General features: G+C 37.8%; 1 protein-coding gene across 6 annotated transcripts in view; it reads right to left on the bottom strand.

Annotated features, from left to right (window-relative positions):
* The window catches only part of TRPS1 (transcriptional repressor GATA binding 1), a 212,505-nt gene that overhangs the window by 140,447 nt on the left and 59,111 nt on the right, over window positions 1-12,947 (bottom strand). For all 6 annotated transcript variants that reach the window (XM_021546559.2, XM_077782366.1, XM_077782361.1 and 3 more), the window contains one exon: window positions 6,952-7,555. In XM_021546559.2, coding sequence (XP_021402234.1) covers window positions 6,952-7,555 — 604 coding nt within the window. The remainder of the gene's footprint in view (window positions 1-6,951; window positions 7,556-12,947) is intronic.

The following is a 12,947-nucleotide window of genomic DNA, read 5'->3' as shown; positions in this document are numbered from 1 at the left end:
AGTCATCATGCAAGAAGCTTCATTCACCTACTTCCCACTTGATACAAGGCTCCCCACTGACAGCACTGTGCACTGTTTGGACTGGAGGGAGCTGCTGCTGCGCTCTTTGCCTTTGCAGCGCCCACAGCTGCGCCCCACGCACGCAACATGCAGCCACAGTCAGCACAATTTAAAATCAAAAAGAACCATCAGGGATGTATTTGAAGACGGTAAAAACAGTATTTGCAAGCCGTATCAGCCATATGTACAGGAAAGGCAGTGCCTCACTGCATGTGCCCGCTGGCGGCTGCGAGCCTGGGCAGCTCCGCGGCGCGGAGGGGCTGAGCCGCGCGGAGAGCCCAGCCCGGGGCGGGGCGGGCCGCGCCTCACCGCCGGACACTGCAGCTCCTGGGGACGGGCCAGGGGCCCTGCCGTGCCAGACAGCCCGGCCACAGCAGTGGGGCTGCCCAGCAGCAGTGTGCCGAGGAGCCAAGGATGCTTCCAGCTTCGCGCCGAGTCTGCTCCGGCCGTTCCCCAGGGCAGGGATGGCGCTGAGCAGCTGCCGCAGTTACCTGCACCCGCTTATCTGCACCCAGCAAACCACGCCCAGGTGCGGGCATGTGCCGTCCTTGTCCAAACAGTGCACGGACCCTTCAACTCTCACCTACGGCAGGACACCAAATACAGACCAGTCCTCCTCCGAGGAAGGCGAATATAAAATTGAACTAATTTCATGTGACGTTGACTGTCAATCTGTATTGGCCCCCCTGTTCAATACAACAAAGCACTCTTCTGTTCTCATCTGCATTACGATCTCATCTATCCAAATACAGCAGCTTGTTTTAAATCAAAAATTATCTCGGTTTTCCCTGATTGAATCACTGTTATTGATCATAGCAACTTCAATAAACCCTGCTGCTTACCCAATGGCCTGGGGGCCCGTACCCATCTCCCCAGCCCTTTGTTCCACATACTGATTCACCTTTTCATCAAGGATTTTGACGTAGATGCTGCCCTTTCGCATTATTACCATGCCCCACCCAAATAATGATTTTATCACTTAGTTCTCTTCCAGACCTCATTTTGTAAAAGAGAGACAAAAAAAAAAAAAAAAAAAAAAAAAAAAAGTAAGAAGAAAAAAACCCCTATGCCCTGCTTGGTGGGTAAACATGGACGAGGTGGGGTTGGTTGTCTCACCACATGACAAACACAACCCACACAAAAACCAGAGACATGCCTTTCATTGGGCAGGTTAACATTTTTCTAAAAGTTTCTTTCTAGTCCTATCTGATCACTGTCAGGATGAGTAATGCAAAACATTCAATTTCTCGTGGGTTTGGTTCCAGTAGTTACTAAAAGCAGCCAAGTACATGTTTGTTTCTAAACTACTTGAAAACCTTCAGAAAGTTACTTTAGAAAGTTCCTGAGCCCTTCACCAGCACAGGAATTTTACCCGCCTTGGTTTTGCACAGTAAACACAAAGCTTCAAAACCATTTATCTTCAAGAACTAACTTTATTTTCTCATTTTTCTTCTTGGAGGATTCTTGCCATTTTCCAGGATGTAGTTAAATGTAAAAAAGTAGCCCACTGACTCCCCAGGCAGAGACTTGTGGAAACAGGTGCCTTTTAAAAAAATGAAAGACTTTGTCAGCTCTCTGACCTGCCAGAGCTCTGTGCATTAGTAACACACAGTGCCTGCTGAGTTCCCCTCAGCTAATTAGAGGACCCGTATGGCAATGAATGGCCTTGACTATAAATACTTCCTGAAAGATCTCTAACAGAGGAAATGGGAAAAAAATGAGATGCAGCTACAGAGAAACTATTTCAGATGTTTCTTGTTTAAAGGGCTGCTTTTTCTTTCCTGAAGTTGCTTAGAGATGACATGCAGTATCCAAAACTTACACCAACTTACATGTAAAAAGTGTGATACAATTATATGCATTGAATTTAATTCTGAAGATATACTATTAAGATGCTGCTATGAGAAAGTGATTGGAAGTGGGACACAATGCCAAAGAACACAAAAACTTCCATCTGTCACCCTGGAGGGATCACCGAAAATTCACATTTAAACCAAGATCCACTCTGTCTGCTTGAACCTTCTTATGCTGCTTCTTGTGCTCCCACTAAAGGCAGGAGCAGCAATATTTCTACCAGCACCAGAGTAGGCAGGTTTTACCTCAAATGTATGTTATCCTTCTGGCCAAGAATTGTATGTGCTTATAGAAGACTTCTGGAAATCACAAAGGACAGCTCAGCATTTCCTCTGCTTTGCAGCTCTGTGCATAACAGGAGTCAGTACCTTATAATAGGAGAAATTATGATTTGCCACTAGGGATTGTGTCTGATATTTACTAAACTGATATTAAATCAGTTATATGTAGATTCAATACTTATGTACTAATTGCATATTTTTAAATTAGGTCTGTCATTCACCTATATATGAGAATGCAAAACAAGGAAAGGGGAAATATTTTTTTCTAATTTTATATCTCCCCCAATTTAAAGCTGTATGACTAGCTTTAGCCAAAGCATCATATGAAATAGCACAAGTGCAAATATCACAGACAAAAAGAAAATAACTCTTCTCAAAGAAAGCAAAAACTTTTTTGAAATGCCATGATATAGTGTAGTGTGTAAATAGTCTGATCATTATGGTGCAAAATAATCTCAGTTTAATAGAAGAGTAGATTCTATCCTTTGCACCATATAAAAAGCACAGAGTAAAGGTTAACATAACCTCAGTCACATATTTAATGTCACATCCTACAGTATGCCTTTGATAAAAATCCACAGTACTTTTGTAATAAATAATGTGACAATCTCCCTTTGATGGTACACAAATCCTTTCATGAACTATGATTAATACACAAAGTAATCTTGCTGTGTGCAGGTCCATGTGACCCCACAGGACAGACACACTGACCTGTGTTATTACTGCATCTTTGTTGGCTAAACTGCAATGTCTATACCAACACCTTTAGGTGGGCTAACCAGGCCTGTGAATAGGTCTGAAGGCTTAGGCTACAATTCCCTGTTTTGGGAAAAACTTTATGCTGCAGTGTCCATACAGACCAAAGCAGGACACTTCATTTAAAATCAGTTTAGCAAAAAGTTCCCACTGTCCAAGATCTGCACTGTCAAAGCATTAAACAATCAGCCTGGCCTGGAGTCTGCTGGCTGCCAATGTGCTACCCAAAAAACGAACATTTTTGCATCTCAATAGACCTTCCAGTATCAACAAATCTTTAAACTAGAAAATCAGCTACTCGAAGGAAGAGCAGAAATAATGTCCACATTGTACCACGCTGAGGTACATTTTTGGCAATTCCCATTTGAAAAACATACTGATTCGCTATAAGTACAGCTGCTGGAAATATTTTAATATTAAAAATAAATTAAAGCTACTCACAGAAGTGTGCCAGGCCCCTGAGAAAGATTCTGTTACATACACACAGCTTGGAAGCATTCTCAGGGATAAAGATGCATCAACTGCATGTGTGTTTGCATTGTCTCTAGCTCCCAAAAGGTCACAAGTAATTTGGTCTTCTAGATTCTAAAAATGAAATAAATCTTACCCCAATGACTCCCACAATCTACTGTAGCACAGAGTCTAGGGAAGGACCATGGGCATCATGTGCAGAAGGAACGCAAGAAATAGCAAGTAAATGGCTTAGGCAACATCCAAATCTGGAAATTACTCCAAGCAATTTCCAAAAATTAATTATCCTGTAAACGTTAAGAATTTATGTGGGCTATGGTATATTTTCACCCCTTCTCTAATTGATTTTTATTATCTCTGATATTTTACCAAAATGCTAATCACTTCAAAATTTGTAGTATCAACTTCTATCTACTTGAAAAAATGTGAAAAAAAAAACTGATCTCTATTTTGCCTTACCCACATCATCAAGAAAGTAAAAAATTAAAAGCACATGGTATTGCTGCTACTATCAAATAATTACAAATTACTTGTAAAGAACCACTTTATAAATACAGAATAGCCAGTACAACTAAAGGGATGTGTTAGAAACTTTCTTTTTTAGTCCATTTCTCAGTGTTTATTCACTGAGTAATCCCAAATTTTTGGCTTCCTCTGTGTCAATCTTCAGGGGGAAAAAAATTAAGGTGTCCACAGTGATTTTATTATAGGTTTCGTTTCCTAGTCACCAGTCGTCCTGGGATACAGTGTTTTGCATAAGCATTCATTATGATACGAGTAGGATGTATTGAGTTAACACTTTACTTTCAGAGAGGACCAACTTTTAGACAGCATTAGCTACTTCTACTAGCTATTTCATACTAGAAAAATAAATGTAGCAAAAACTAGGTAATTATGAGAGATTTGCTTAACCATACAGCACATTTTTTTTTTATTTCAGAGGATTACAAAAATTAGCTTTTTCAAGAATGGATGGTGAGTTTTTTTCTGAACAATTTTTACTTCTCTCTGGGCCCACTGAGCTTCTGGGCATACATATCTGTATGTCAAATAATCCTTGACACTAAGCTCCCAATGGTCAAGCCGACCATCGTTTTATCTTCTTATTCATGGCTCCAGTACTGCATCACATAATTCTGCTGCAGAAAACTAAATCAAGAGCAAATTAAAGGAGTTGGGTTTCTATGATCTTTTTCACAGATTGAAAAGAAGAGGGAACTAGTATGACTCACAGAGTCACACTCCCAATATTGCCTATCCTTCAGATCACTCATTACCTTCAAGAAGTTTCAATTCTCATTTTGTTTTCTCTATCCATCAATCAGGACAAAATATGTAAGATTAGGGACTCTGTTCAGCAGATGATACAAGTTAATCTCCTTCCCCACTTTCTTTAAAAATATTGCAAGCTGACAAAAGCAACTTGACCAATTTTCAAAGAAAAGTGAAAATTCAAATATTATCAGTAAGGAAAAGACACAGACAAACAAGTCCTTGGCACAAGTCACAAAAGTAATTCCTTTTTGAAGGATGCTGATATGGTTTTATCAGTCACTATAAATATAATATGCCAATAAGTCATTATAAAAGAAAAGTAGAGTTGTACACACTTTAAAATGCAAGGAACTAATTTATATGCACTGTTAATACACAAAAGTAAAACCTTTATCTTTTTTCCAGAAAAGTATGGAATATATACGTTTTTTCAGACCCAGAAGTGATCAGTATGGAAGATACAGGATTTTTAGACCAAGAAGTGCTCAAAGTATTTCGAAATTGATAAAATAATAATTTGAAAAAAATATATATATAAAAGTGGTTTTGTATAAAGACTTTAAAAAAGCATCTGAAGTTATTTTTAAAATGACATAAGAAGCAGCCAGCATACAGTTTGCCATTCTATATACAGCAGTGGCTAAAACAGGTAACATAATGGCCTTATTCTATTATTTACTAAGATTTTAGGTCCTGCTACCAACTAAATTAAGACCGTTATAGAGTTAATTCTGCATACTACCATGTCTCTTTGCCGATTTTTGTTTGGTTTTCTTTCATTCTCTGGCAGTCAAAAAATAAATGAAAATATTTGAAAAACTGAAAATAAATTAAAATAATTTGGGTTCTGATAAACCACAAATTAAATGGCTCCTTCAGCGAATCCATCTGCACATGGCTAAGAACCAGTACAAGAACCGAAGTGAGATGGAACTAACACCATATGTACAGCAGGAATTCCACTGCTGCATGGGTTTATGTATGTATTTTAATATATATTTCATGTTAGAGGAGAGAAATATAATCCTGCCATCCACAGTGAGCACACATCCAGATTAGCAACAAGGAACCCATCATACTCAAACTGCTTCTCATACACTTAAAATCTGAGAACAATAACTAAGGTACAAAAGTTTGGTCCCCAAAATTGCATGCAGGGTTTAAATTACAGACGCTCTGTTTTATAATTAGAATAGCTGAAGTATTTTTAAGACCAGTGACTTCATTTAAAACAGCTTTTAAGACTTCTATATGTACAGAGACAGAGATACCTGTGTATAAAATCTTAGCAGACCATGGAATGAAACATTTATCTTCCGTTTTACTTGTTACATGTGACATGTTACACTAATTGATGCTATGGTTATAAAAGCTGTTATAAAAGACAAAAAAGGAAACCAGCACATCGTCACTTCCATTCTAGTGAGCTTTGGCTGCAGACTGACTGCTCCTGTGGCAAGTTTCTATAAATTCAGACAGGGAGCAGCTCCTGAAAACATGTGATGACTTCAGGAGAAAAGCATTTATTTGTCTGTCTGTTCAGTTCCTCAGAATGTGAGATCTCTTCTAACTTCAGTTTTCTCTACAGTGGGAAAAACACACCTTGATGGAAGGGAAACTTCCTTGTATATAGATCCTTTTGTTTAAAAAAAAAAGGAATTATTTGGTGGGACAAATATTTACCTTCTCTTATCACATGAGATCCTTAGATCCTTTCTTTTCTTCCTTTTTTTTTTTTTCTGTTTCCAAGGCAACCAGACAAGTGTCAAAATTGATATATAATTATGCTACATCACAAAAAAAAAGTTACTTTTTATTAATATTTAACTCACATTTTGTATTCTTAGATATGTAGTAATATAAAATCCTGCTACAGTGCGAACTGTCACACCACCACAAAACTTAAGAGGTGATTAGTTTCAGTGTAACAGATGTGCAGCCTTCTAAATGTTCTAAACCTCCCTTCTTCAAATGCATCACCAACCTGCACAATTAGCTGGAATGATAAAGAGCTAAAGAGTAAAAGCAGAAGCTTACTGATACTCCATCAATATTAAGATTGCTTTATGTGAGTACTTTGGAAAATTTACCTGCCAGTTTAACTCTACAAATTTCAGTCTTTCCTCACTTTTTTTTTTTTTGTTTCCATGCCCTAAAAGATCCACAACCACGTTACTCCATTTGCACAGCTAATCAAACATAACATACATGCAATCATAAAAAACAAAAGGAGGGGAAAAAAAAGGTTTCCTACCCGTAATAAGGACTGGGATTCATCTTTTGCCTTGCCATCCCCGGATCCAGAGTAGGACTGGGTGATCTGCCCGGCTTTCTCTGCTGCTCCGGCTGGGACACCCTGCAGGAAACCCTTGCTCTCCACTGCCAAGCCATAAATGGGCCTTGCGAGATGGGCAGCTTCTACATTTGGACTATCCCTTAAAGGCTTTGGCTGCTCTTGGCCAACAGACACGGGGGTCAGTAAGCCTAGACTGGTCTGTGTGTATGATGGGCTCCCCCTCAAAATGTCTGTTCCTCTCCAGGTCACATTGCGAAGATCATCACTGGGACTGTCAGTCCAGCCTTTCTCCTTGAGCACTTCCTTATCTTCTATCTTTTCCCTCTTCACTATGCTGTCAGATATGGGCTCCCCTAATTTGGGGTCTGGATTAATCAGACTGTAGACCTTAAGGTCAATTTTTGGCTCTTCCTTGATAGACGAAACACCATGACTGTCCTCCCCGTTGGCTGTAGTGATGTCCATCTCCTGACAGTGCACAGTGTTGAAGTGCTCTAGTAGTGACTGAGTGTCAACAGCTGTGAAGCTGCACTGACGGCATTTGTAGCAGTTGTGTACTCGCCTGGAAGAAAACAAGAAAGGCATTAACATGAGAGTCACCCCTTGGCCTCCCCGTTCAACAGTGGTTTTACCTACCAAGATTAAGAAAATAAATAAAACTTACAGTATGCCCTTCTCTAAATAAAGCAAGCAGGTTTACTTTGGTGTCTTATACAACAGGGTAAAAATACTGCTGATTTTTCTCCCCATGCCTTGCAATGGCCTCCTATTGTTCCTTCACATTCCACGGCATTATTCTAAAGTTCATAAAATTTTCACTGGGATTTTGTGTTTTTCTTCTTCAGTTTACTGCAATATACTTTTCACTTTCTGCTGCAGCAGAAACACTAAAAAACCATATTTTTCAACCAAAATCAAATAGTTAGAAGAGGACAGTTCTCTTGTTATTAGAAAAACACTTTATATAGTAAAAATCTATGCTAAAAAGTTAAAATATTTTTAAAGTCCTTTACTTTCCACCTATTGCATATACTTTGGCTTGACAAAGATGATTTTGAATGGAGCTCTGGTTAACTTATGGATGAGAATGCACCAAAGGACAGAAGTTTGTACACTGCTTGGATCTCTATGGACATTTTAATACAACTTAAAAAGATGCTGCTCTAAAGATAAAGCACAATAGTTGGCTGTGTCACTACAAACTGCATTTCCCGTCAAATATAGAAATTCTTGGGTAGAAGCTGTGGAACAGAGTGGAAAACACGCTTTCCTGTTTTTACCCTAAAAGCCTATAAAAAATACTGCATTAGTAAATTATGTAAAGCATATGTTGCTACATGAGAACAATATGTTAGCCACTTACTGCATCTATCATAGGAACAGAACACTGTTTATGAATTCTCTAACGCCATTAAGAATAATTGTTCATAACACAGGAGTGACCAGAGCCTTTCATCAGGCTCAGGGCCCCACTGTGCCCAGCATCCTACCAATGCATAGCAGAGTATCATCCCTGCCCTGCAGAATGTACAGAACTCTACGAGAGCTTCTCCCTACAGACATGCTCACAAATCCACACCCCAGGCATTCAGAGTCACAACAGTGTCTTTAGCCAAGCTAAAAAAATGAGCCTTTCGCTATCCACACAGAACAAAACTTGTATGAGAGATCTGTTACTGCCCTGACTCCAGTTGTTAGAATTAATTCTTTTAAGGCCAAATCTTTGTCTCAGTGAAGTCAATGGCAAAACTCCCATTGACTTCAGTAAGAGCAGGATTTGGCTCTTGGTGCATCTGCAGAATTGGAATGATACAAAAAATGTCCCTTTTAGACTATGATAGTTTAGAAGGGACAACTTGCCAAACTTATTAAACCCTCTTGCCTTCCTTCTCTCCTTTTGTTGGAAAAATAAACCATATGTTATTTACATTGTCTGATTTTCTTGCAGTTGTGTCAGCTCACAGACATGAGTACACATTCAGATTCAAGCTTTTCAGCCCTTGTGCAATATCAGTTTTCTTTTTGTCATTTTCTGTATTTATATTCATTTTAAGGGACTACATGGTCTTGTTCCATTATGCAAAAAAATAGATTCAGTTATTCTCCACACAGCCTTATGCCAACAAAACCTACTTGTGGGAGAGCAAGATGTGGGTTAAAATCCTGTTCTGGACATGTTCCCTTTCCTTCATTCTACAATTGTGTTTTATTAAAATCAGCTTGTGTCTCAATGCAACACTAATATATTCTCTCTTGAAACTCAATTCTTTTCTAAACCAAGCTTAATTCTCTCTTGAACAAAAAAAAAAAAAAAAAAAAAAAAGAAAGAGTGCTATCTGATCAAAACCATTTTATAAATACAAAAAGCCAAGTTATAAAGAGGGTCAGCCCTGTAAAGGTGGGATACCATCAGAGAAGTCCAAGTTAGACAGGGGCTAGTTATCTTAAAAGCCAAGTTAAACAAGACACCATTTGGGGCTAATGGCTCAACCACATACACTCCCCATGTGAAAGTTTATCAATCCTTTGGGACACTACTTAGCCCTAAGTGTCTCTTGTTTAACTTGGCTATTTCAATAGCTAACCCCCTTCCTAACTTGGCTCTCATCTATAGATATCACACCTCCAAACAGCTGATCTTTTTCTGCCTAATTTGTCTTTTTTTATTTTTCCATTCCACACTGACTAAATGTTTTTGATCAGGAGCCATATACACCACACTTCTGAGGACACAAATAAATGCTGAATATTAGATGCAGTTGTAACTACATGGCTGAGGCCCAGTTACAACTTATCACAACAATCCTTATTACATTAAAGGTTTGTTAATTTAAATTATTTCTAATTGGTTCAAAGACAGTTGTATAAGCATTCCTTCATTCTTCTATGAGACTGTGATAAGCACTGTGATATGGAAAAAATGAAGACATACTTCACTAGATAGTACCCAACAGGCTTTTTGTTTCAGAATGCACACTTTCCAGTGTGCATTAAAATATGCCATCAACATTATAAATCTTCATACTTCACACAGGTTTGTCCTGTGCATTAGTCTATCCCCAAGCTCCAAAATGTAAACTGAAGTTTGGACGGTCACACAGACACAGTCCCAAATAATAAAATAGTAACTATCATCGGCCATTAGAAAACTTTTGAAAGTTGGAAACTGATTCTTTCCCTGAACAAGGCATAAAAAGAAAATGTTTTCTAATCAATTTTCACTCCACCCTGACAACAAGCAGAGAAACAAATTGGCAATGTTTGATTTCTCTTTTTAATAGAAATTAAGCCTACTCTACGTTTCTAAAACCCCAAGTTACAACTAGAGTTGTGTACAAAGCTCTTCAAGGCTAAGCAACAAAATTTTAAGAATTCCAGTTTGCAAAGTACACAAGAAGCATTCCTGTGCATTACCTCAAAGTTACACTTTACAGCTAAACCACAGCTATACCATCTGAAACTCTGAATTCGTCTGATGCAATACTGAGTGCTGGTACAGAGCTACTCTAAGAGTAAAATCTTGGGATGGAAGAAAGTGATGCAAATGAAGAAGAAAACAGCACTCTTCCTTCTTTGTTATTGTTTATACAGCCCTCAAGCACACTAACAGCAGGTTCAAGCCATAAACTGGCATTCTCTGCAATATGGCATTGGATTGGCAATGTCATCCCATCCACTGAGGTCACTTAGCATTATTATTTTTACTACAAAATAAAGCAAAGTCCTGATTATTTGTGTACAGTAAAACATTTATGGCCCAATCTCAAGATTAAATATCAAGAAATTCAAGCAAAACCTTTGCTACACAGTTACATTCTGAGAACTATAAAAAAAATCATTTTTACTGAAAAGTACTTGAATTGGGCACTGTAAGATACAAGGGTTTTCCCTCGCAAAATCTTGAAGTTGGAGAGATTAAACAGTTGGGGTTTTTAATAGATTTAACATTCTTTATTTGAACTTCCTAACAGGCTGCAAGACTCCCAACACTAGCCAGTTGTTAATTAAGTCTTGTTGACATACTTCTAACTAGTCTGAAGTATTACAAAACACCATCCTCTACAAAACAAGTAATTTTTTTTTCTTAATTACCTGAAGACAGTCCTAGGCTCTAGGGCATAGAAAATATTCTGGAAGAAGATATGGCTGTTGTATCTCTTCCATTTTTTCACATTTTATTTTAATTATAAATATTATAATTACTACCATTTCTCATGAAAAAACAGGTTTATAAGAAAGTTAACTTTTGGGATGGGTACTACACTCAAGCTTATGGGGAAGGAAAATATTCAGAAGAAAAAACAGCCAGCAAAGAAAGGAAGAAAATGCAGTGTAGTGTTAGAATGGAGAGGAGACAGGGCAGAGTGGAGAGCAAGACTGAGATCAAAGCAGAGCAAAAGCCATTGGCAAGAGCAAACAAGTTCAGAGCAGTGAATTAAGGTGTCAGGAGGAAGGAAAAGGCCCTCATAGCTGCCGCTTTTGTTCACTGAGTGAAGGATTCTGCTCTGCTCTAAAACTGGGAGCTGGTGGGCCTCAGCTGAAATTTTTCCCAAGTTTCTTCTCTGAGGGAAGTGTCCCAAAGGTGCCACATTTCCATAATCTGCATATCTGAGACCCTGCTCTGGCTTTTTCTGCCTGAGAGTCTGAGGCTCAGTCCCAACACCCCTGTCCCCAACACCCCATCCCTGAGCTGCACCCCGGGTGCTGGGAAGAAGAAAGCCCCAAGCACCCCTTTGCCTTTTGCCCCCCTACCTCCTTTATCTTTGAGACACAAGCAATTATTTAATTAAATCAAAATTAATTTCTAAAGAGAACCTTACAAAACTGCTGCCATCTGCATTTTCAGAATAATTTATTAGAAAAATGTTTCTACACCACTGCCAAAGCTTTTATTTCATTTGAGTTTTTACATTTTCATACTATATTTTGTAGTTTAATGAATCACTATCCTACCTTGTTTTTAAAGTTTAGAGGATTTTTCAGCATAGCACTTCTACTTATAACTAGTACTGATCAAATGCTTTTTGTCAAATAAGGTTTTACACAAAAAATATTTTTCTTCTTCAAAATTGAAAAAATGCACTGTTTTCCCACATTTTAGTAAAATTATAATAAAAAGGAGGCACTTCTGCAAGAAGCTGCTTTGATTTTACAAAAATACTCAAAATTAATTCTTTTGGAACAAGCAGGAAAATAATCTCTAGACTAAATGAAACACCATGCAAAATCTGACCAAATGCTCAGTTTGATTTTTATCTAAATTAGAAGTGTTGGCATCCTCAGAATACCAGACAGTTTTGAGAAAAAACTAAGCTTTGCAATGAACATGAATAGTATCTGATTCCTCAGAGGTATAATGGAAAATGAGTAGTAGCAGAATTAGTGGAAAATGGAGGCCAATAAATCTTCTAGGGATTTATTTGCATAAGCACATTTTAGTGAGGTTTAAATACAAGTAAACTCAAGTGCAGTGTGATTCATTGACTTCAAATTTAAATGAACAGCTCTCAAATAATCATGTCAAGAAATACTGAATGAGTGCTAAGTATACATTTCTGTAAAAAGAAAAATTGGGAAGAACTGCTTTTGCAAATTCTAATACTGTTGCATATACATGGCTGCAAAGGAATAGCATTGGGATATAATTTTTTTTTTTTAGCTAGCAATACATAGTGAAATTGTAGATATAGAGTCAAAAGGAAGCCAAATAAATAATGAAATAAATTTAGCATGTTGTTCAGACATACAGCTTGAAAATTAAAATAACGCAGACAAAAAATATGTGAATCAAAATATGTACGTAGCATCTAAAGTCAACCCTGATACTCCAGATTATCAAGGCTAAATCTAAATACATGAACACCAGAACATTTTTTTCCACCACGTTAATGTTTAGTATTATGTTTACTATTAGAATCCATTCAGCTCCTTCTTATATAAATGAAATGGTTTTA

This window comes from Lonchura striata, chromosome 1 (genome assembly GCF_046129695.1).
Source record: "Lonchura striata isolate bLonStr1 chromosome 1, bLonStr1.mat, whole genome shotgun sequence".
NCBI lineage: Eukaryota > Metazoa > Chordata > Aves > Passeriformes > Estrildidae > Lonchura > Lonchura striata.
This window is presented reverse-complemented; position numbering and strand designations above follow the sequence as displayed.